Below are 25,565 nucleotides of genomic sequence, written 5' to 3'. Positions count from 1 at the left end.
CGAAATTACTCTGTAGCCCTCCACTAATCCTCTTTCTCTCTTTCCACTTTCACACCCACCTCCCTTTTCCTTAAGGCGCGGTTGAGGTGTCCACAGAAAACAAGAGAGACAATTACCGCGCCTTTCCCTTCCTATAAATCAATCAATCAGCAGCGGAATTGTGATAGATACTGCGGCTTTTTTTTATATCAATTTCGAACGCCATTGATGCCTGCTGTATTGCGTCTACTTCTATATGCTCTGTGGCGTGGCGTTTGAGTAAGCGCCAAATGAAAGGCGCCGCATGGACACCAGGTTCGAACGCCCGATGGGATCAGCTTCGTATATGCATGAATCTCCTGGTGACGTCTTCAGTCATGACGTCATGACGCGATGTGACGTCATTATCACTTTCGGTTATTCATCATCATCATCAAAACGTTTTATTTGCTCCGAAATGAGACTCCTTTTTGGACGCCCTGGCACGCAGGCCTAAGGGAGCCTCAGGAGCCTCGCAAACTAAGGTCTGGTAAAGACACATTGCTGCTTCATTGCCTCAGCCGCCAGGCGAATGGCTTGTTGCTGTTGAGGTCTCCCAGGCTTCTCTATCTATATTTTGCTCGGCGCCCGGAATGCCAGCACATTCCCAAATTATGTGTTCTAGAGTGCCCCTCTCCCTGCATGTTATGCAATACTGGTTTTTCTCCTCTTTAGAACTTGTCACGTATACCCAGAAGGGGCTTATATGATTTCCCCCCTGCAGTCTTCACGCAATTGCCTCCTCGTTTCCGGGGAAACGGTCGGGCGGCGGATAGACCCTGATGCTTAGGTTATAATGTTCCGTGATCTCGTTGTATATAATCAAGCTATCTTTGATGTCTATGCGAGAGGGCTGCTCTTAGGCCGCCCGGTGATAGAGAGCTCGGGCAAGCTCGTGTGCAGCCTCATTTCCTGCAATAGACTCGTGCGCTGGAATCCATATTATTTCTATATTACGTTCTATCGGCCTCGCCTCGAGGACGCGTTTGGCCTCTTCCGAGATTCTTTCTTTCCCAAAGTTCCTCACTGCATTTTTGCTGTCACATAAAATTGTCCTGGCCTTGGTACCGACGCAAGCGAGCGCTGTCGTCAGCTCTTCCGCCGCGCTGGCGGTTATTATAGATGCCGGATATGACATCACAATAACGTCACATCCATTCATGACGTCACGGCCAATGACGTCACCAGGTTACGAGGCCGACGGCGATGCTAACGGCGACAAACGACGCGAAACGCAGAAACCGGCGCCAAAGAGCTAAGCTCTAAAACCCTGCTCCTGTCCTATATCTTCTTAGTCATTATCGCTCCTTTGTTATTTTTTTTTCGTTCGTTCTCCTCTCCGATGAAATTGATAGAACAACCTACATTTGTATTCTATGCACACAAGCATTTTTACCTCGGAAGGATATGGACGCTACCCTGCCTTCTGTCATTCATCTCGAAATTTTGAAATGTGAACGTTGGTGCCCAGTCAACTTTGCAAGGCATTTGTAAGCGTCTCAAAAAAAAAAGGTCGAAGCGGTGAGACCTTAACAGGAGAGTAGGCATTGGTAGCAGCGGCATGCAAACTGGACTGATGCGTGTACACATTGCCGTATGAAGGCTTCCTACGCAACCATTGTATCATAGTCGGGAGGGGGGGGGGGGGGGGGAGGTGAACGGTGGCTGTTCGTGGCTCTACGGGGCTGGGACTGGTAGGTCAACGCCGTTTGTGCGGGGGCTGGCCTGCCACCGAATTTTATATGTTGTAGGTCGTCATTGCACCCGCCACCACTTAGGTGGTGGACGACGGCTGCTGCGGCGCGCGTCTTTCTCTCCTTTTCTTTCTTCTCTACCATCTCTCTTCTGTCCGCACGAGGCAGCGGAGGGCCCCGCCGGGGTGGTGCAGTGGTAAGACGCCCGACTACTGTGCCGGAGTTCCCGGGTTCGAACCCGACCTCGGCGGCTGCGTTTCGATGGAGGCGAAACGAAGAGGCGTCGTGTGCTGTGCGATGTCAGCGCACGTTAAAGATCCCCAGGTGGACGAAATTACTCCGTAGCCCTCCACTACGGCTCCTCTTTCTCTCTTTCCACTTTCACTCCCACCTTCCTCCCTTCCCTTACAGCGCCGTTGCGGTGTCCACAGAAAACAAGTCAGACAGTTACAGCGCCTTTCCCTTCCTACAAATAAATCAGTTAAACAGAGGCAGCGGAGTGCCGGAGTTCCCGGGTTCGAACCCGACCGCGGCGGCTGCGTTTCGATGGAGGCGAAACGAAGTGGCGTCGTGTGCTGTGCGATGTCAGCGCACGTTAAAGATCCCCAGGTGGTCGAAATTACTCCGTAGCCCTCCACTACGGCTCCTCTTTCTCTCTTTACACTTTCATTCCCACCTTCCTCCCTTCCCTTACGGCGCGGTTCGGGTGTCCACAGAGCAAGTGTGACAGTTACTGCGCCTTTCCCTTCCTGTGAACCAATTTAATTAACAGAGGCAGCGGAGGTGGCTCCGCTACAGAGCCAGTAGCACGCCCGCTACAAACGCGCACAGCCCCATACCCCATCCTTCGCCACGCCCGCTTTCCTGACCAGTTGTCTTCTTCTTGCAAGCTTTGTGGCAAACCTGGCGACTTTCTACATACATTACTCACCTGTCCCTCATTCCCTCATCCTCCTTCACCAGAGGTGGCCTTAGAAGATTGGGAGAAGATACTCACCAGTACCTCTTATAAGGACCAGCGCAAGATCATTACATGCGCTCACTCTCGGATAGCCCTCCAAGGGTTTTCTTTTGTTTTGTAAGAGGGCCCTCCATACAGGAAGAGGGCTCTCAAATGCCATGTAGATGGCAACACCACCACCCTATGTAATATTGGCAGTAAATTTTTCTACCGCCACCACCACTACCAGCACGCCCGTGCATTTTTCATTCATTCTTCCTACAGCCACAACAACGACATAACGCCGACGGTGCGTTGCAGAAAGGTGCTAAAGATACACAAAAGTGGGTTCAATAATAACTAGCAGGGTTCTTCTTGGAAGAAACAAATATTTGGTTGGCGATGATTCAAACGTATTAGAAGTGAAGATACGCAGCAACATCCTGCGCCTGTAGCGCAACTGTTCTTGCTTCTTAAATAGCGCACCTAAAATGTAGATATTTTTTCTTCGAACAGAAATTCTTCACGCGCTACACGAAACTCAGTCCCATAAATGCTTCAAAATAAAAAATTGTTGCATACATTTAGCCGCATTCTCATTTTTTCCAAGCTCCTATTCCACTAAAACTTTTTTGACGCTGGAGGCTTGCGCTCCTCACATACAGCGATGTGCTATTTGTCGTCGGTAACCGCATGACAATTTTTTTTCTTTGGTTGTGTGTTATGTCGTAGTCATAGAGTTCAGAGGATTACACTTTCGTAATTAGTAAATATGCCATTAATATTGTGGTGCCAACGCGCAGCCTATAGTGGCAGAGCAGAGAGTAAAAACTGTCGTTCTTCCATAGAGTCCACTGTTTGTTAGTTACCCAGGGGAGAATATCTATTTCCTAAAAACGACCGACGGCTGCCCTGTTTCGCAATTAGCCGAGTCACATTCGGAGATGAAGGTATATGTTTACTCCTGACAGCAAGTAAAATAACAAAGTTAGATTGCAGGGATGGTGCTTGATCACCTAACGACTATCATTAACTTTCTTCCACACGACACTAGCCGTTATGAACAGTGCCAAAAAGAAAAAATACTCCTTACCTTCTTGCAACAACTTTTATGTAATACCAATTTCGTAAACCGCGCGTCTTGCTTCATTTTGCCCTTCACCGGCATTGATCACTTTAGAGTGTTTCGTAATTGTATCCAAGAGGTATTTTTTTTTTCAATAGTATTGCTGCTTTGTACAGTTGAGGGCTCCGACAGCCGTAACAAATTCGACCCGCAGTTTGGAAGAGGCAAGTGACTTGAACGGCCAGGAAAGAAAGTACAGAAGGAGTAGCAGTTTAAAACACTGGCTGCACAACTTAATCAGGCTGCTATTTTAGCATCTATCTGTTACTTTCCTTTCTTCGACTACTGCAATCTTGGTTCTATTGGACGTGCGTAAAAAGCTTGGTGAAGCAACTAAAGACAGCAAAAGCTCCGATGTACAGTACGCAAGGCTACCGTTTTTTTTTTTTTGCTCGACTCGTCGAAACTTTCCCGTCTAATGGTCTCGCTCCTGCTCCGCGTCTACTCTGCTTTTTATCTCGCACTGCTGACCGCCGCTTCGCAAGGTCGTACTGCGCAATCGCAGTGCTTTTAGGTTTTTAATTTTGTCCAAGAACTTGTGTCTGCGTTTGCACGCTCGAAGCCATTTTGCTGAACTGCAGAAATATTTTTTTCTGCACCATAAATCTTATCATCGCTAGTTTTTATTGAAAGGTGCTGCCAAGAAGCAAGGTAAATAGAAGGCGTGTCAAATAGCATTGAAGGAAAAGCATAGATTGTAGTCCTAAAAGTAGCTCGGAAGATTTTAACGTCTTCCTTCTCTCGCACATGCTCTTTGCAAATTAATTCGCTTATTCACTTAGGCAGGCAGCCAGACTGTTCGTCACTGCCTTTACTTTGCATGAAATCGGATGTATACATATAAAACTATGCAGGTACTTCTCCCAAATAGTGGGGTAATGCACCTCATAACAATTATTTAGGCAGTATTTTGCCAATGGGGACATCTCCGCCTGCTATTGTGATAACTGATATCGGGAATATTAGGTAGAAGGCAAAATTGCAAAAGCTTTTGTAGACTTTAGGCCTTGCTTTGCAAGAGACGAAGATAAAAAACGACCACAGATTAACAGTGACTAAACAAGTGGCAGCGGGAACAACGGAGCAACAGTCAAGAAACATCAGTAATCTGTGGATGTTACGAAGGGCGCAATTGTAAATATATGCGCATAAATGCACAATAATAAAAATTACGACAATAATATTACAACACACCTTCAGATCTGCAATGAAATTCTTTAAGATATAGAATAATAATAATGAGCGTTAATTTAAAAGCCCTAATTGCATGAAAAGAAGTTTTAGATTGGCATATCCTTTGCAGAGCTCCGCGATGAAGCCAGGTTGCTGTCATTGCAACCTTCCTCAGAGCACCATAATTTTTAACACATTACCCGGTAGCATATTGCCAAACCATATCCCGTAGGCGCACTGGAGCAGACGGCGCTCTCAGCGAGCTAAACAGCGATTATTGCTGAAAGGTCTCTCTGAACGCAATCTAAAGGTAACATACACTCACTGTAAAGGGCTATTGTTGCTGAAAGATGCCTCTGAACGCAACCTAAAGGTAACATGCACTCACTGAAGGCAGGAAATAATAACGATGAAGATAATTGTTTAGTGTAACCGTTCTCCTACCGATTGTTACTCAAAGGTGTCTGGGAACGCAACCTAAAGGTAACATACATTCACTGAAGGCAGGAAATAATTGCGCTGAAGGGATTAAAAAAAAGTCAGAAAAAAAATGACAACACAGGAGTCGAACAGATGTTTCAGTGCATAGGTGAGTGGTGTCAATCTAGTGCGACGGAAACGGCGGCCTTTAAATGCATTATTATTCGTTCAGACAACATATCTACAATTTGTCGCCAGGTGGCGTTGCACAGGGCAATCTGGACGATTAGCACTAGGTGTCTACGGCAAAACCACAAATGAGGCGGTACAGGGTGATATGGGTTGGGCATCTTTCGAAGTACGGGAAGCTCAGAGTAAAATATTATATGAGGAACGCCTGAGGAAATTGGACAGTAACAGATGGCCATCTATAGTATTTAAATACCTGTACTTAAAAAGCGTTGACTCACAATGGAGGAAAAGAACTAGGAAACTAACTAGTAAGTATGAGAGTCAGAAGGACGGAGAAATAAAGAGCATTAAGCAACAGGTGAAAAACACAGAAGGTAAAAATTGGATAAATTCGATGGAAAAGAAACAGAGTGTGGAATTATACCGAAAGTGGAAAATGCAGATCAGGAAAGAAGATTTCTTTGATAACTCAAGAGGCAGTGCCCTACTTTTTGAAGCTAGATCAGGGTGCCTTAGAACACGCAGCTACAAAAAGAAATTTAACAATGGAGATGACGCATGTGCTGTATGTGGTAACTCCAGTGAAATAATTGACCATATTATACTCGAATGTAATGGTATCCATCCGGAAGTTGATGCAGGCGCAATCACTGTTCCTGAAGCTCTGGGGTTCAGAGATACCAGTGGCCGGGTGAGTAAACCGGCGGTGGAAACTAGCAAAAAACGACTGGAAGATTGGTGGTTTAATAGCAGAGAAGTGACATAATGTTAGTAATGTAGAAAAAAAATAATAAATAGAGTGATGGTTTAGGTAACCAATCTAAATCAATAATTAAGATATAGGGAGAAAAATGACCATCATAGCTACTGCTACCACCCCGTTTCAAAGGGGACGCTGCTATATTCCATCCATCCATCCACGCGCCAGAGCGTCGTCTGCTCGAGTGCTCCTACAGGATATGGTTTGGTAATAAGCTACCTGGTAATCCGCATTTTGCGGGAGGATGTGGCGCCATCATGAGGGAGCAACGAAAAACAAATTCGACGGCAGTGTAGCAGACGACACGAAAGCGCACCATGCGAAATAGCCGTGCCAACGAAGGCAGAAAGCGAAAGCTCCCAAATTGTTTGCTTTCGGGGCGGAAAGTAGTGACAGTGATTGCATTATCGTGTTCTAGTAGTATGAGGGAACGTTTCGGCGTTTCGCAATCCACTCATAACGCGCGTATATAGTGTCTTAATATTGTAGGAGTGTGTAGCCCGGGCCGGGCATGGGCTGTGTCCGACGTGACAGAATGAGACGTGCTGTAAAATATGTTGTCAAAAAAGAATTCGAAAGGAGAGTGCGGAGTCAGAGAAAGAGAGAGAAAGAGAGGGGGATCTCAAAGGGCAAAGCAGCTAGGGGTTTGTTGATTCTGCAGAGCTAGGGGGAAACAACTCCTGTGGCTTATGAGCGGCGCATATGCGCGGGGTGTCTTGGGTTGCAGAGCACAATGCGATCCCCAAGTCGCCGGCGTGGTGCAATGGGCGTCGCTTGCTCCTCGCGTCATCTACAAGCGTGCAGCTATAGGGCTTCATCTACGAAGCTTGGCAGAAAGGCACTTATCCACTCCCCCTGAACAGGACATTGTCCCGGCCGGAGTGCACAACATAAGCCTTCAGGAAACGCGCGGCATTTTTCTGGCAATGAATGATTCAGCGCTGTAGCCGGTTTCTGCCCCCATAACAAATGTGGTCGCAGTGTGAAACGGTTCTCGATGCGCAGAGAATGGTCATTTTGTGGTGAAAGGAATGCCGCCGAAGCGATTTCTGCAAAATCAACGACCTGGTGACACATGCGCATCTAATACTTATCGGATGCACATGTCGGTCAGGAACCAAAGCTGTTCTACATCCCGAGCACTCTACTCCGCACGTGAATAAGCATGTACCCTCCCCGAGACTCATTTGTGCCGGACGGTTCCCTTGCCGTAGCAGACGGTTGAACGAAGACGACAACTTTGAAGCTCCCTAACGAAGTGCAGCTGATTGCGTACACAGAAGGAACAAATTCCGAATGCTTTGTCAAGAACGGAGACGAGGCTGTAAAATAAAAAGAAAAAACACTGAGCATCGTGCGAAAATGTCAAATGCGCCATATGCTCAGAGCGGCAAAAAAAAACACAGATCCTACAGTTATGTATGCGCCTAAAGAAAATGTGTATGATGAAAGCTACCTACTGGAGTTAGCACCAAGCCTGTAATCCACCAGTGATAGTCGCAATAAGGATTGGTTCGGTGCGTACGTGTTTGGTTCATGTGCGACAGGGCCTGATCGCGATGTATTTTGCCGTTTGTTTTCTTTATGTGCGAAGGGGCCCGGTAGCGCAGATATTACAGGCGGCTATGTGCGCTAGACCGTAATATTTAGCGTGTTTTATTGCTACTGCCGCCTGACTACCAAGAAAAAAAAATATGGCTTTTATTCTGATTCCTCGCCTTTCGCGAAGCGAGTGGTATAGCTGGTCATGAGGCTCACGTTGCAGATATCGCTTACCCACTCACGTATCTACTGAACAAATATACACTATTCAAATGGACCAGCGAATGTGACGCAGCTTTCCGTCATCTGAAATTTATTTTGACCTCGTGCCCCATCCTAACCATCTGCCCATCAGTACTAATTGAAGTAAACACTGACGCAAGTGGTTGATCGCGATTCCAGAGGTTCTACATAACTCGCCCGACATTCATCGTCTTTGAGGAGGTAAATATTACACGCCTTCGCAGAACATCTACGGAAGAAGAACGGTCGGCTGGATCGTGTTGATCGAGGCCATGGCGTTGTATAAGTACGAAATAAATTACACGGTTACGGAGATTCTCACCGTTGTTGTTGCTCTACAACGCTTTCGCTCTGGTATATACCGGAATGCTTTCCCCGTTTCACCATTCCTTTGCTGGCTCGTGAGTCTTCGTGACCCCTGGGGACGGCGCGCTCGATGGGCTCTGCAGATACAAGAGTTTTATTTTATTGTTGAGCACAAAAGCGGCCATTTACACACAGATGCTGATTGTATTTCGCGTTTGCCACTTCAAACGGCTGATGATGACGCAGACAATTTTGATGACTACTTGGCTTCACTTTCAAAAGCCTTTCCCGATCTTCGAGTGTTATTGCGAAAGCAATACTGCTAGCACTTTTCTGCCGTCGGCGGAGGTCGTTCCTTCGCTCCGGCGCACCACGTGACAGCGTGGTCACGTCCAGTCAGTTATTCCTTTGCTTGGTGTGGCATCTACCACGTGACAGCGTGACGTCACGACCAGAGGAGAGCAGGGGCCCCAACTCGTCTCTTCGGCCGTAGTCGTTCCTTCGCTCGGCGCGGCGGCTACCACGAGACGGCCTCCTCTGCCCGCCGCGTGAGGGCGCCGCTCGCTAGGAAAGGATAAACGGGGCGTCGCAGGCGCGCTTCGCTTAGTCATGTCTGAGGAGTTGTACAAGGCATCGCTGGCACAACCGTTTATTCGTCGTTCTGGACGGCAGGTTTGTTATGCCAGCTTTGCCATACCAACCCCCCCCCCCCTTCTATTGTTTTCCTCTCTCTGGGGAATCATGTGTTTCATTATGGGTATGTGCAATAGGGTGTTTTGTATACTGCTTTGGTCTGTGATTAATGCGCGTTAATATATGTATGTACATGCACAATAAATTCTCTTTACTGGAGCGACGTGCTGCGCGCAAACGCCGGCGCCATGTCGAGGAGACAGATGAAGAAAGGCAAGAGCGGTTGGCTAAGCAGCGCGCCTATGCCGCACAATGGCGAGCCCGGCGGCATTCTGCAAGTTCACTGAGCGAGAGTAGTTTCATGGACTCGCTGAATGACCGAAGAATCGTCTATGAGTAGTGCAGAGCGAGAGTACTACTCAATGGGGTAGCGGTCTAGACTTGGTGATGTGTAGAAATTCGAACAACTATGTAATTACCAGTGTTCAGACCAAGAGCCACTAGTTTACGGACCACCAAAGCCTGTTCATTGGAATAAACAAACAGTAGAAACCATGTTGTGTCCAGAGTAAACCATTTAACACTATAACCAAACGGGCGAGTTGGTGCAACATCCTTTAGTTGCACAAAAGGCGAAGCCATGCCAAACCACCAGCAGAGCCAAGCGCAGCCAGGGAGGTGTTGCTTTCGCAATCACTCAGGCTTAACCAGAGCTAAGCCACAGCTCAATTTTTTCGAACTGAGCAACGAAAAGACCAGACATTTTTGTTTGTTTAATCCGGCCGAAAATTCTATAAACAATACTTTTTGATTTCTCGAGGGATTGCTTTACAAGAAGAATTTCGCCTCTGGGGGAGCAGGCACGCTTCTTGCCGTGCCGGAAAGCTTACATATCAACGTTTTTGACATGATCCACGACCATGCCACGTCTGGGCACTTGGGAGTAGTTCAAACACTCCACCGCACACAGCAGCGCTTTTACTGACCAAAGATACGTTCAACTATCTAGCGATATGTAGCCAGCTGTGTGCAGTTCCAGCGTTTTAAGCTGCCGACTTCAAGCCCAACGGGAAAACTGCGGCCAATTTCGCCTGGAACAGTCCTGTTCGAGCAAGTTGGCATTAACCTTCTTGGACCTTTTCCACGGTCCGCTAAAGGAAAGCGATGGATTCTTGTGGGCGTATATATTTTAAGCCGCTACTGTGAGACAGCCGCGATATCGTCCACTACTGCGTCTGAAGTATCTCATTTCGTATTTCGATTTGTCATTCGTCGGCATAGCACTCATACAATCCTCATTAGTGAGCGTGGACGCCAATTCACACAGGACGTGGTCCAAGACTTCTCGTCCTCATTGCATGCAGTTTTCGCCGCGCGACACCTTATCATCCCCAAACGAACGGTGTGGTAGAATGAACTAATATGACTCTCACCAACATGTTGGCTATGTACGTCGCTACAGATCATAAGGACTGGGATGGCGTTCTACCGTTCATTACTCATGCATATAACACAGCTCAACATGAGACAACTGGCTAGAGTCCCTTCTGCCTGATCTATGCTCGCTCGCACCGCTGTGGCCTCTACACTATACAGCCATTTTTCATTCATGACGAACCTTCTCTTGCTACCACACTCTGCAGAGCTGAAGAAGCTAGCCAGCTGGCCTGAAATTGTATTTTATTTTCAACAGAACGTTTTAAGAACCACTACGACGCCCGACACCAACAAGTTTCTTATGTTCCCTACGAATATGTGTTGTTGTGGACACCTCTATGTAAGTGTCGTTTTGTCAGAAAATACTGTCACACTACACTGGACCGCTGGCTGTGTTAGACCGTATAAGCCATCTGAATTACCGTTATAGCACGCCCAAGTATTTCAACTCGCCCGACGGGCATCGTCTGCGAGCAGGTAAATGTAACGCGCCTTCGCAGAACATCTAAGAAAGGAGAACGGTCGGGTGAATCGGTGGAGAAGGAAGAAGTGAAGTTCAGAAGGATATTTGTGCGCTTCGCTGCGGTCCTGTTTCGACAGATCACAGTAAATACAGCCCCCGTGCGCACTTAGCAAGCAAAAATATTGTTCCTAAACTAAAATAATATTAATATTTCAGTTTTCAGTTATTATTGATATAATTATAAGGCAACGCATCAGGAAATACAGGCAGGAAGAAGAAAAAGCATTCCTGTATGAGCATTTCCTGGTGCGTTGTCTCATAGTCAATGGTATACCAACTAACCCATTTATTCGCTCTACTGAATTCAGCCATTACTTATTTTGATACTCCGTGAGCACTACGCTATACCATTTCGATTTCTAACTGTAATACCATCAACGCTAACGTTTTGCCTTTGTGAGTACTGAATAACTAAATATGAACTATTGTGACATGTAATGAATGTCCCCACCCGTGTTAAGAAATGACGCACTTTAACAGCATTTGAGCCAGAATAGCTAACATAATTTTGAGGATGATGATGTCGCACAGGGCACGGGCCTCTTGCTTTTTGTCAACATTCAAATGCGCCTATCAAAGATGGGGCCGAATCTTTGTCCTCGTCATCAGAAGTCGGCGCCCTAAACACTCAGCCACTGCGGCGAGCGAACATAATCTAGTATGCACGATGGTCATAGCGAAAATAGCCGACCATGACAGGCAACTGCTGCTTCATTTCATTCGACCCCCACGTGCGACAGGCAGGACTTCTGAGCAAATATTTACTTAAATAACGAGGAGCTGGACACTGTTACGTAATTGGACAACTTTTAGTCATGCACAGAGTTCAGTGGCCGACGCTTTAATTAAGCAAAACAACATCAGAGGTCAGGTTTCATGGGTAACACGTACAATTGCTTCCTGGGAAGGAAATCTACATTACACATATCCAACTGCAATTCCATGGCACGAAAAATGCTTTGCATATAAATCCTTCAATAATGATTCGCAGCGGTTTATTTCTGGATATTCTCAGTGGCCTGAGTCGCTTTGGGACGTTTAAACCCCACAAAAACTAAAACCAATCAGTGCGTACCTTCTGGCGATGCAGTCATTCGAAGTGCACCTTTTTATTTTATTCAAAGGCTAAAGGTAGACGCCAAAATCTCTCGCTACTCCTCTTGCGTTCTCCTTTGGGAATAATGGGTGCACAGCTGAAAGGCCCCGGATTACTTAGACGGCATCGAACCATGGATGATGGCACCCCGAAAAGATTTGATATCCATGCGACGGGCATCTGTGAACTCAAGTATGAAAAGAAACTCGACACGAGGTATGGAGAACGCTGCTATAGCAGGGGCGTGAAATTGGATCTCTACGAGAGGAGAAACGACACAGGTGGTGTGACGGGCTGACTGCATTGCCAGTGAGAAAATTAAGCTTGAAATTCTGCTTCTGCAGTTTTAAGGGACTGATCAAGGGGGCCATTCGTAATTTCATTAGGCTTGCTAAACAACCGATGGGCGAGCACTGTCCCTTTTTCATCTTTTAAAATTGCGCTGTGGAGTGCCCGGAACCACTTTACGGACTCAGAACTCAATTATGTTTCTTATTACATTTATTACATAGTTGTACGCACTCGGATTCTTTTTCGGCACTTTCTTTTTTTTTTATAAAAAACAAAAACGTCTGCAAAGGGTTATGCCCTCAATTGTCTACCCCCTAGCATCACCTGCTTTGACCTTGGCATTATAAAGTACCTAAATTATTCTTTATATATATGCCATATATATGCCACAAGGTTTATATATATACCATACGTTAAAACTTCAACGTTCATTAATTTGTTAATATTTCCATTATGCAAACACCTACCGTCCTACCTCCACCCGCAAGGTCTGCAGATTTCAACCAAAAAGTGTTCGCTCGTTGTGTTTACACGGTAGAACCTTCCTATTTACACCTTACGTATAAATGGTAGAGAAATACCCTACGCAAGCAGTCATCGCGAACTAAGAGTGGCCATCGACTGAAATCTTTCGTGGACTCCACATATTTCCTTCATGAAGTTACAGACAAGGATTGCTCCTTTCATCGCCTTTCACCATCATTATTATCGTCTTTATTTTCATTATTAGATACATGTACATAATTATCAGTATTCCAGAAGGATGTCCCGAAGTATAAACTATCCGGAGGCCCTCCTATGACAAAATGAATAAATTCGTGGGCAACTTACAGGGCAGTTATTAAGAAAAGAATATACAGGCGTGCAGAGAACAACTTGTAGACTAACAATAAAATAATACAATAACTATAATACAACGCAAGCGAGGAAGTACAGAAAATTCTAAATAATCAATAACTGGAAGAAACAATGCACAAAGTGCAGAACTCTCAGAATGTATTTATTGAAAAAAGAATTAAATAATGTAAACACGAAAACTTACCACCCACACAAACAACTTTAGTCCGTGGGGAGAAAACAAGGTAGAAAATAAGTAAGTCTTTATATAATGATGACATAAATGAAATATAAGCTGTGTTTTGATTTCGGAAAACAGTGAATTTCACTCAGGTATGCCTGAAAAGTATGCAGGTTGTTTGCCATAATTAGTCCTGATTTTCGGTATTGGAAGAAAGTCGTGAGGAGCGTCAGTCAGTCCTAATAATTCTAAGGGAAGTCATCAAACGAAATAAGAAGGGCGTTGCTGGAAAATTTTGCAAACCTTTAGCTTCCCACATTGCACAACTGCCAGAAACGTTAATAGAACCATACAAAATTCATTCAAATAAGTCGCTTGCTCCTGTGACCTATTCAGAAAAAAGTAAGCGACCAGGTATATTCCTACGTCAACTGCGATGCATTATTAGAGGGGTTAAGATTGCGTGTGCAGACATAACTCCATCGGGATTATATCTGCAGTTTTGCAATGAAAATTCTGCACAATGTATTAGATAGAAACACTACTACGTTTAATTAAGGACCCCGCAGTGGGATATTAATTATGTTAAAAGCCATTCAATTTGTCGAAACTCTCTTTTGTCGAGCACATTTATTTTCACGGAGAAAGCGTGCGCTAAGTGTTAGGCAGCAAGACACACACAACTGGTTCAAATGGGCAATAATGCAGCTCACGGAAATACCGTTGCACATAATGCTCATTGCATATTCACTATTTGCTTAGTGGTGCCTTTTAGAAATGGACGACATTAAAAAACGAAAAAATTGCAAGAAGGATCTGACTAAAGTAGTACTTCTAATTAGGTTACGCCTCAAATACCCAAGGAAAGCTTTTGATTATATCACCTCCTGCAAAATTTCATTCCCTATGTCAAAACGGCAATAACACATTAACATTGACAGAATGACCTCACATTAAGCTATTTCAGTTGTGCGTAGAGTTTACCTCGTAGACGCCCGAGAGGCAGGAATTCTCTAAATATATCAGTGGCTCCTTCACTTTATGGGGTTGAGGCACACAGTAGCATAACGAAAATTGAAAACTTTCAGACATTAAGTCCGCTTCATCCAGCGCAAAGCGGTAATTTGGCTTCGTGGGAGACAAGTTTCGCGAATTTATGTCTGGTTCATAATAACCTGAAATAAGTCGTGTGTATGAATCGAAAGCAGACGTGGACACCAGCGCGAATCAAGCGTACATAGCCTGTGGTTTTTGCTCATCTTCGTCATTGCTGAAACGAAAATAAAGGTACTTGAAGAGACGTTCATCCCAGAGATAGATGCGCTCGCGAAGACGGGAGGATATGGGGATAGGGCTTTTGCGATTTAAGCATGCTCTCTAATAGAAGAGACTTCATGAAAGAAGAGCTTCATTTTTCCTATACTTGGGCAATTTGCGTAGCCTCAGGAAGCGCCGAGTTTTTCTCAGCTCCAGTGTAGTTTTTGTTTTTCTTTCTGCTTTATATTGACGGATGCTGTAGAGCTCCCGTTATTTTTTCGGTTCTTTTATTAAAAGCCCTTGAGCGCGCTGCGCCCAATAATACTGTTGCTAATGATAAACTGTTCTTGCACGTCGAGGACTTTGCGTCTGATGAAGTGAAATGTTGCAAAGTTAAATTACTCTCAATTTATTTGTTGTCATTTCATATAGAATATTTTTATTCTATTTTACTCCCTTTATTCTTCAAATGCAATTTTGTTTTTCTTTTAGGCTGAGGTCAAAGGTATCCAAGAATATATGTTAAGGCCCAATTTGCTAAAGAGGCATTAGACCGCATATTTGCGCATAGTTTATAATATACGGATTCCTAGTATTTGTGTGTAATATATAAAAAAGGCAAATTCTTCTTAGGAAATAAATATACAGAATACCACCACAAATTACTCACTATTCGTCTGCGTGGTGACATAAAAGCCTGGCAGTTTCAACGAGTACTAGTGCGTATGCATTCTGACAGCATGTTTGTGAGTGAGCTTGCGTCCACGAAGAACCATGAGCCACCCTTATTGCGGAGATGTCAAGAGGACTATCCGGTTCCGATAATATACACAAAGGGTGACACAAAAGAAACGAGACTGGTCCGGTAAATTATTAACTTAGAGAATCAGTTCCCTCTGACATTACCACCTTCAAAGTAGTCGCCTTCAGCATTCACACACTTCTGTATTCGATGTTGCCACTGCTGTTGGCAGTTCTGGAACGATGTTTTTGGAAGGCCCTTCAAAAGATTCTCCTTTTTATTCCGAACCTCTTCGACTGAGGTAAAATGGGTTCCCTTTTGCAAGATTTAACTCTGGAAATAAAAAAAAAGTTGCATGGAGCCAAATCAAGTGAATAAGGAGGATGCTCGATCACAGTATCAAATTCATTGATCAAGCATAATTTGTGCTAATTTGCAGGTGAATCTGCGGTTTTTGTCGGGATCTTTATCTGGAATCACTGTGAATGTTACATGCCCGAGAGAATGGTGTCTTCAAAGTGGCAGTGTTAATTCAGCTCTATGTTAATCGCGAAGTATGGAAGCATTTTCATCACGCTGGTAGCTTCTGATCAATTGATTGAAATTCGTCCTAAGGATAAGCTGCTTGCTGATTCATTCAGTGAAAACTATTAACCGCACATGATGGCTATACGGCGCCACAATTCTTTCACAGACGTTATTTCTGAAAATGAATGCCGATAATACAACTCTGAGTAAAATAACCAAGTGAATGTTAAATACGGATCACATTTCCGTTTCCTAATTTTATATCGCTTATATAAAAGTAAGAAATATCTTGCTAAGAATTTCAAGAGGGTGGTCTTTAGCACTTTGAAAGCAAGATAAGAAATTAAAAACTTATCGCTTAGAAATATTAGGCGTTAGCATAACGCCATTTGCTGAAGGTTAACAGAGAATACACTTCATCAATGAAGCGCCATTCATGGTTGGCCTTGGGACTGGTAAAACCTATTAAAACCTTATTGCAGTTGTTTAATACTCTTTCCCAAAAGCGTAACTTTAGTATCACAGTTTTCATAAAACTATACTCTAACTGAAGAAACGTTGCTCAGGGCCGCACAAAGAGACGCAATGTGTAAAGTGCCTCGCATACATTCGGGTTTAGCGAGTACTCTTAAAAGAAAAACTGCTTTTCACCGGAGATCTAAACTAACGAACTTAAAAAAGAGAAGAACAGCTGACCAAGATTGTTTTAAAATTTCCCTGCAGTAAATATTTCACTATGATTATATTCTGGATATATGTATGTTAGCTTGGTACATGTTACGTGCTTATATATTAATCTTCATAGGACTCCAATTTTTAATTTTATTTAGACTCGTGTAGTGGTTGCATTCGCTCTCTCTTCACAAGCACTTAGAGAAATATTGTTCCGAAGATCGGCAGTATCGCAAGAGGAGCCCACACGCTAGCCCAGCCATTAAATCATCGTTGATCCTGTCGTCATGTTGTGCCGTCTCTTTGCTTGTCGCCAAGTAACATTTTGGTTGAGGTGCGGGGTTCGTCATCCCCATCCGCGCTTTGAAGCATCGACGCGATCTGTACGCCGGGACCGTCGACCGAAAGTCGTGGGATATCGCCGCGCAGCTTCGCCTCAGCCCTTCCTGCCCAGCCTCGACCAGCTGCAACTATCGACGCCCAGCCCCAAGCCCGGATCTTAAGACAAGGCGTACGCACGAACTGACAAGAGACCAGATCAAAGCAAAGATCCGACGGTCCCGAAGAACCGAAAGACACGAACACGCAACCCCCGCCCCGCCCAGCCGCCCGACGCGATCTCGAGACATTGTTCCTATGGATACCTTGTTAGCGGATAGCTGAAGAGCTCCAGGGGAGGCAGATCACCCAAGCATCATCGGCGTCATCGTCTTCGTGGTGGCAAGCGCATTATTCTCTTCTGTCATTTATTGGACATCCTGACCCTCACGTGACCACCAACTTCAATTAACCGATCGGGACGATTGCTCGGTGGTCCCGGAAAGTGTTGCGAAGAAGATCGGCAGAGGCGAGGTGAGCCCTCACGCTAGGCCAGCCATTAAATCATCATTCATTCTGTCGCCATGTTCTACCGTTTCTTTGTCGCCACGTAACAATATGAAGCTTTAAGGTACTAGTGCCAGAAGCGCAAAAATTCAGAGTGGTGCCGAAGATTCGTGTGGAATTAGTGGTTTTGTGAAGGAATTGTGAAGCCAGGGAAGTGACATTGGTTGGGACGGAACAGAAGAATAAACAAAGAAAGATATCAGTACTAATATAAATCTTTGTGACGAAGAGGTAGGGAAATTATGAAAAATATGCAGATATTTACGAATTTGATAACCTTACATATATATCATCGAGGTTCTGGAAGAGTAATAAAGAAACCATGCTCACTTCGAATACCGTGACGAGACACCTCCGCCTACGAGCGGAGTAATTTATAACACACATATTTAGTGGAGACCGTGTTAACGTTTGAAGTTTCAAGGGGAAGAGTTCTTCACGTACCTAGGGCATCTTCTACAACGTTATTCTAGCCTTAATTGCTCATGATTTAGCTGAGCTTCGAAAAAATAATTTCAGTAAAATAAGTTTAGTAAGTTTGCTTGAAGGCAGAATTTGGCAAAGTAGACGGGGAAAGTGACTGGCTTCAGGTCTGCAACACGGCTTTCATGACTGCTTGATATAACATGTTTCAAATGAAACTGTGAAAAAAAAAAGAGGTTTTGAAAGTAGAGAGTTGGATAAAACATAGATTTGTTTGGATATAAAACCTTTTTGGTTGCATACAAGTTTAACTGAAACTCCTTAAATAACTTAATAATTGTTGCTCAATTCCAACTGCACTGTCAAAGGGATACCGATGTCATGGACAACATAGGAAAAATTCAGCATTTGAAATAAAAATAAAATATTGTTTCAAGCTTGTGGGAATTAAAAATACCGGCTTTTTGCCGCACTAAATAGAATATTTCAATTGGATGCGCAGAGCTGTCAGTGGAAAAGGTAAAGCGAAAGACGACGCGTTGCTGTGATTATAGTGTTCGAAAACGAACTGCACGCGTAATCAACTTACACATTTTAATTGGCTTCTTGGTGCACACAAAATGACAGTCTCTGAGGATTTCGGGGTCGCATTTTGTAAAAAGCAACAGTCAAAACGAAAGTGCGTAACAAGGCACAATAGAGCAGGCGTAGTTAGTGACTCACGTCACTAGGCAAAGTGCCGCTACCAACGACCTCACTGCGCGTCTAATTCCCTGCTTTGGTCTGGTGGCGAAAACGGCACGGAAATTAATCGCTCTGCGAAGCGTCACAAAAGGACTGTTTCTTCATTTAAAAAGTTGACATGGCATTTCCCTTCCTGCTGCTTTGAAATTTCTGAGAAACATGCGGCCAAATTGGTTAAAAAATTATTCAGTTAGTCTTACTTTACTACCTCTGTAATTACAAGCGCTTCTTCTGCTTAGATTGAGTGGCTCTCCTAAATATTCTTTTTACTTTCCTACTGTTGATTTTTATAAACTTTCCAAATTGTTAGCTCAAGTGAACGGATTTTCTCATTATACGCGTGTGTGTCTCAACAAATATACAAACCTACGGGCCTGTGATCTTCTCTTTCCACAAGCCAGTAGTAGTAAGGCCAAAGATAGCCTCGCGACTGACATCCAAATTTCTTATCTCATTTCTTTTTCACACAGAAAGAATAGACGCTGTAAGTTCGGAGCCTTTGATGTTGAACAAAGATGTTCAGATTTTGTTTGAAGTACTACGTGGAAGAAAATTCAACACAATATTATCTGTAGTAATAGGTCTTAATTGATAACAAGCAATTGAGGCTTGTGCAAACAGAAAGGAGGAACCAGTATTTTGGGCCGACTTTGAGCACTGAAATAGACTAAACGCCGCACGTCACGTTTAAGGTTGAAACATGATAGAAGAAAAGAAATAAATTTACAATGTAACGGGAAACAAATTTAAAGTGTGGCACAGAAACGGAGGTACAATACCCAAGACGCGGAAAGGATAACAAAGGGAAATAAGTTTGTTATGTACGAAAGCAAGTATTTGTAATGCGACTACAGCAAGAAATGAAAGAAAGTGCATTTAATAAAACTGAAACGCCTACTTCGTGGCCAACGCAGGTTCGCAGCTACAAACTAAGAGTTTATGCGAAGGAACTGGTACAGTTCTGCAGACAGAAAAACATCTTGTGCCAGAAGCGTCCAAGATACACTCTCGCGCTTAAGAAAGGTAAAAGGGTCATATATTGTTTTTGTAATAAGACTTCATAGGGCCTTCTTCAGTGGAACGGTAGGAAGCTGTTATTCCGCGACCGGAAACAAAACAGTGATGCCGGCTTACGAGCGAGATTGAGCCATGACATAGAACAGGCTAAAGCGTTTAAGTCAACGGACTACAGACCATTTCCTACTATTGCATTAAAAGCAGCGACGCATGCACTCTTTCGCAGGGGTATTATTTTTCAGCTCGCGCAAGGCAGGTATATATATATATATATATATATATATATATATATATATATATATATATATATATATATATTCGTTCTTCGTTCCTCTAACACCCGTTGCGATATCAGACATACATGGCTGAAGGCAGACAATAATACAAGGACAAAGAAGTACCGCCACCGTGAAACACTACCCCGCCCCCTCCTTTTTCGTTTCTAGTCCGAATGGGCGGATTGTGAGCATCCCGAAACTCTATCTCGCAAACACGAAGCTGGTGCCTCTGGAAACAAAGTACATGTTTTCCCACGAGTCTCCTTTGTTTACATCTGCGCTCCAAAACTCGGATCTCCTATCCTCTCACGAAAGAACGTGTATGCAGGTATGCGCTTCTCCGTTCAGGGTGCTGCCGCAACAAAAGAAACTACACGAACGGATTGTTTTCGGCGAACCACACGAAAGCATATCACAAAACATGCTTCCTTCGTGCACAGCGACCAAGTCTTTGAATAAATTGTGCGGATTTAGTCCGGATACCATTTAAAGGAAAGTAAATGTTCCTATTTCTTCGCAAAACACGTAGGTTGGATTTAAAGAGGAAAATATCGCAGGTATTAAAGAAAAGGTTGGAGGACGTGATAAATTACGAAGTTTGCGGGAATGCGCTGGGCGCAAAAAAGGCAAATAACTGCAGAGAAATGGGCGACATGTTTGGTCTAAGCGAAACTCTGCTAGTTAGACTGAAGATGATTATTTTTTGTCATTTATCTGTGTTCCGGAGGGGCGGGGACCGGGCCCCTTTGTTTTGTAACCAGAAATGAAAAGGGAATAATTGGCAAGACCAGAAAATTATACAGCATTGTTCATGTTCTTTTTAACTTCTGTTGTTCGCATGCATTAGTACTACAATCCTTTTATGGCGGCAAATAACTAAACACAACGCAGAACAGTTGCGCCCTCAGCAAAAATAGCGGGCGCAACTGTAAACTCCCCAAGGACGCGCTTGCCCATTCACGGCGGCGCGACGCAGCAGGCCGCACCCAGTGCGCTTCCATCGAGCGGCCGTGGCTGTGCGATGTCAGCACAAGTTAGTGATCGCCAGGTGATCGAAATTACTCCGTGCACCTCCCCTATGACACCTCTTTCTCTCTTCATCAATCCCGCCTTCCTCCCTTCTCTTACGACGCTGTCCAGGAATCCACAGGAAAGTGTTAAAGACACAGCGCTTTTCCTTGCCTTTAAATATAAGTTATACTTTTCTACAAACAAATTTTTGAGGGGACAGGTTCACCACCGCGTTTCGATAGAGGCGAAACAAGAACCCGTCTATGTTCTCTATGACGTCAGTGCACGTTGAAGACCCCAATTCGCCGTGTTTACTCCGTAGCCAGGCCGGCACCTTTTTCTCTTTTGCCGCTTTCACTCCCAGTTTACACCCGTCTCGTACAAAGCGGATAAAGTGTCCACAGAAAAAGTACCAGATGATGCGCTGTTCTCGTAAACCACTTCTGATTGTTAATATATTATTATTGGGGCGTAGGTTTAAATATCTGCCATGAACGCGCCACACAACGAATCATTCTGCGTCTCCGCTAAGACAGTTTTGGCCGCGAAAAGAGAACTGAAATAAGTAGGAAATAAATGTAATAAATACCATTCGTGCGATCAGGGCAACTAGATAGTACTACTGCCGTTGCGTGAATGCAGGTTATCTTTAATTGGGCACAAATGTACTAAAATATTTGTTTTATTACAACAGCTCGAATCAAACAGACCGTGACATGCTACGGTGTTGTGCGAAAGGACGCCTAATTGTACTACCTGTTGAAAGTGCATAAAAATCAAAAACGTTCTCCGCCTTATGTTTATTTTCTCCTCCACACTTGTAAGAATATTTCACTTAGTAGATACACGCGGGCCCGGCCGCAGCAGATTTTTTTTTATGGAGGTGGCAAATGAGGCGTCCGTGTGCTGTGCGATGTCAGTGCACGTTAAAGAACCCCAGGTGGTCGAAATTTTCGGAGTCCTCCACTGCTGCATCTCTCATAGCCTGAGTCGCTTTGGGATGTTAAATTCCCATAAACAAAACTAAACCAGAGGCGCGCGGCGCTGATCTTAGCTTTATTGTTACCCGATGCCTGTAACGCCGCACACAATAATTAGCTGCTGGCATCGACGCAGATCTCATGTTCGCGCAAGGCCAGGAAGATCATACCAGTTAACTTGGGCATGCCATCTTGTCTCGTGACGTCAGAACGTGATGACGGCAGTAGACACCGGGCGTTTGTGCCAAACAGCAGTTTATGGTGCCCATAAAAAGAAACGGCGTTTTTTTATTGAACTGCTGTGGCGTTCAGATTTGGTACTTCATTCATGAACTGAAAGTTGCGATCACATTAATGCCTTCGCCATTAAACACGATACAACAGGAACGTCAATCACTGTGTAAACTGTAAATGAAGGAGTGTATCGCGGTTTCATTCTAGTATCGCACTGTACAGAGACACTGCAGAACAAAGGTCTTGAACAATTTCCGACCTTTGAGTTTCTGGCAAGAATGTGCATTATGGAATACGTCGACATAATCAGTCAGCGAGAAACCACAAGAGTTTCTAACTTTTCCCATTCATTACTATGCTTTTAACGCCTGTAATGCTTGCCTCACCGCTAGGAAATTACATTCCTTTTCCTTGTTTACATCTGTCATAATCAGCTCACCACAGAGTAATTGGTAAGAGTCCATAAGCAGACCGAAGAAATGCAAGTCAATCGGAAAAAAGCGAACTTTCAAACTCCTCCTTTTCGCTTTACTGGCGCTTTTTCTCTTAGAGCGATGAGGTGTCTTTGAGGACAGACATTTTTTTTTTATTATTATTTACAACCACGATTTAACTGCGTAAGAACGGCGCGTACATGCTCAACAATGGACATCGACGAAAGCGCAGTTTCTCCCTTTGCGAGGTCTTTCATTGTTCTTTTGTTGGATCCGAGCAAGCGTTGTCTTCGACTTCGATCGAAGATGAACTCGTAGAAGCGGAAACCGATCGAAAATCCGCTGGAAGATACGAGGACAGCATACGCGACACGCCAGTGCCAAGCGCTCGTTATAGATCTTTTATACCTCCGAGCCTCCCCCCAAAAATGCGCGATTTTTATTTTTAAATGCGTTCACCTCAATGTAACATCCCTGACCTTTGCCATTTCTACACAAAACATGTAATCCTATTTTTATCTCGTCTGTATTGACCATCACCTTTTGTAGCAAAGCAGACTCCCGTACACGGTTCACACACTGTTACACTTAGTTGCATTAAACGCAAAGCACTCTTTGCAACACTATGGTAATTCAGAAACCTGGAATAAACCTATCAGCGGTGGCATAAGGTGTAAACATCCCTCATAATTAGGAGCACCAAAGGCCCTGTGCTTCCCTATTGTAGTGATCACCAGGGACTATACACTCGGATCTTCATTTATACATGTTATGACGGCGAGTGTCATTATGACACTAGGGGAGTGAACACAGCTTGAAGTCAATCAGTTATTTAGAACAAGTTTCAACTTTTCAAATCTCCCATTCATTCGAACTAGCGCAGACCTTGGCAGCATTTCACCAACATGATAACATCCTAAGAAATTGTTCCCAAGGACACTATTCGCAGCTAGTAGTAATTACCGATAAAGGTTGGACTGTCATAGCAAGGAAATAATTTGACTATATTTCAGCATCATGGTGCGTCCTGCTCTAGTTATACCTTATTTTAAGCTTATGCCCTCAAGAGCTCCTGCGCACATATGATTAACGTATGATGTACTCCTAAAAGATAAAAAAAACATTTATATGCAATCCATAATTCTGAAACAGGAGAGGAAGTCTCGGGAAAGTAAATACCTGGAGGACGAGGGCACTAGCACTGAACTCACCTCGCAGAAGTAGTAGCGCCAGCAGCAAAAGCAGACCACGCGGGTTCTTTCCCATCCCTGGTCAGCGGCTGCTAGCAGCGCAGTTGTCTCTCTGCAGTGCAGAGAAACAGTGCGTACTCTACTGGTTGCGGACGTTCACCTTACCCGCAGCGTCCCCATTGCTTAAGACAGACGCCAATGAAGATTTGATCCCCAGTCATCAAAGGTAATCCGATTCTGGCTGGGCACCTCCCATTCAAACAACAACAAGGAGGCACATCTGCACAAGAGCATAACACGGTATGGTGAGCATTCGTGGTTCGATGCGCGGCAGTGGCACTCGTCACATCGTAGTAGTGTCAAGATTGCGAGCGAGCGCAACTGCGGGAGGAGCACTAACTTGAGGCTGCACCCTATACGGCCGTCGGAAGTTCACTTGCGCTCTTCCGACCACCGCCCCTTCTTTTGAGAGCCGGTGCCGCGACACGTGGCCCCGCAGGCGAACCGTGACGTCAGATGCGATCAGCATGACACTAGCTACACCTGGTGGAGTCGAGCTCAGACGCACTCTGCTACTCGGGCGGTTCTCACAACCGACACGCCTGCCCAGGATCTGAGCTCAGCTAACTCCAGTAAATAAAGTGGGTCACGCAAACAAAGCGAGGATTTATCCAGCAAAATGTTTGTCTGAGCGGTTATGCTATTTGCAGGATAGGCTCCGATATCAGCTAGCACTCAACCCCTCAATTACCATTTCTTGTTTGGAATACCTTTTTTGTTTCTTCAGGCTTTCCCACGTGCTTGCAGTTATGGAGCGGCCAACCAGTTGTCAGCACTGGTGTTCGAGACGAATGAAATGGGGGGTTATAATAGGTTATGTATTTGGTTTCATTCCGGTGTGCTATATATAAAACAAATTACCTTTGCAGCAGGAATATTTATCTATTTTTGCATATATCCTCTTTTTGGTTCGTTGAGCAAGAAGGTGTCAAAATATATATTAGGAGTGTGCGGAATCTGTTGCTTAACAGAGGCGATGTTAGGCACAGAAAAAATACGGAAGTAGTTTGTTGAAAAATTTAAAAGGAATGCAAAATTTCTCCAGGGGGCATTATTTTCTCATAAGCACCGGACTTCAGCTAGCGCATACTGATTCTTCAGACTGATCAAAGCTCGATGAAGGACAGCGAACAGCTAAATGAAATGTTTGGAAACTACGAGAGGTAAGCAAGAATCCAATGACAGCTCCCCAGTGGCCACGAAGCGTCCAAATTACAGCTGCATGGGAGCGACTTCTGTACAGTTATACTGCAAATAAAAAATGCACTCACCAGAAAAATTTGCAACCTTGTCTGTACCAAGACAAATTTAGAGCGCGGAGAAACGCATAATCGGGCTGTGTTGTGCCACCTGACGACATAAAACAGCACGAAATCGCCCTTTAGCACCCAGCACACAGAGGCTGCATAAATTTTGGAAGAATATTGTTTGGGCCAGTTTTATCACTATGGCATTTTAGAGCTGTCAGCTATTGCCCTATGTCCAATCAGAGCTATCAGCACAATGATGGTAAAGACGTATCCAGTTTTTCTTTCTTTCTAACATTTCCATTTGCGCAAACCCTAGTGTTCGCTGTTCAAACCGAAAACATGCAAAAACAAATATGGAATTTCCTCTAATTATATACAGACTGTTCGGTCGTCAAGGTGATGCTGTCACCGTAACCCATAATTGTGAAGATTGTGTTGCAAAAACATC

At 44.4% G+C, this 25,565-nt stretch overlaps 1 protein-coding gene across 1 annotated transcript in view; it reads right to left on the bottom strand.

Moving 5' to 3' along the window:
* LOC146186709 (uncharacterized) overlaps positions 1-24,232 on the bottom strand; it is a 50,519-nt gene extending 26,287 nt beyond the window's left edge. The window contains exon 1 of the mRNA XM_084608094.1: positions 23,829-24,232. Within this exon, the coding sequence (XP_084464220.1) occupies positions 23,829-23,883 (55 nt within the window). The 5' untranslated portion in view covers positions 23,884-24,232. The remainder of the gene's footprint in view (positions 1-23,828) is intronic.
* Between the last annotated feature and the right edge of the window lie 1,333 nt (positions 24,233-25,565).

The sequence above is a fragment of the Amblyomma maculatum genome, chromosome 6, assembly GCF_055883805.1.
Source record: "Amblyomma maculatum isolate TAMU_Amacu chromosome 6, ASM5588380v1, whole genome shotgun sequence".
Taxonomy (NCBI): domain Eukaryota; kingdom Metazoa; phylum Arthropoda; class Arachnida; order Ixodida; family Ixodidae; genus Amblyomma; species Amblyomma maculatum.
The sequence above is the reverse complement of the archived record's forward strand: the minus strand, read 5'-3'. Positions and strand labels throughout refer to the sequence as shown.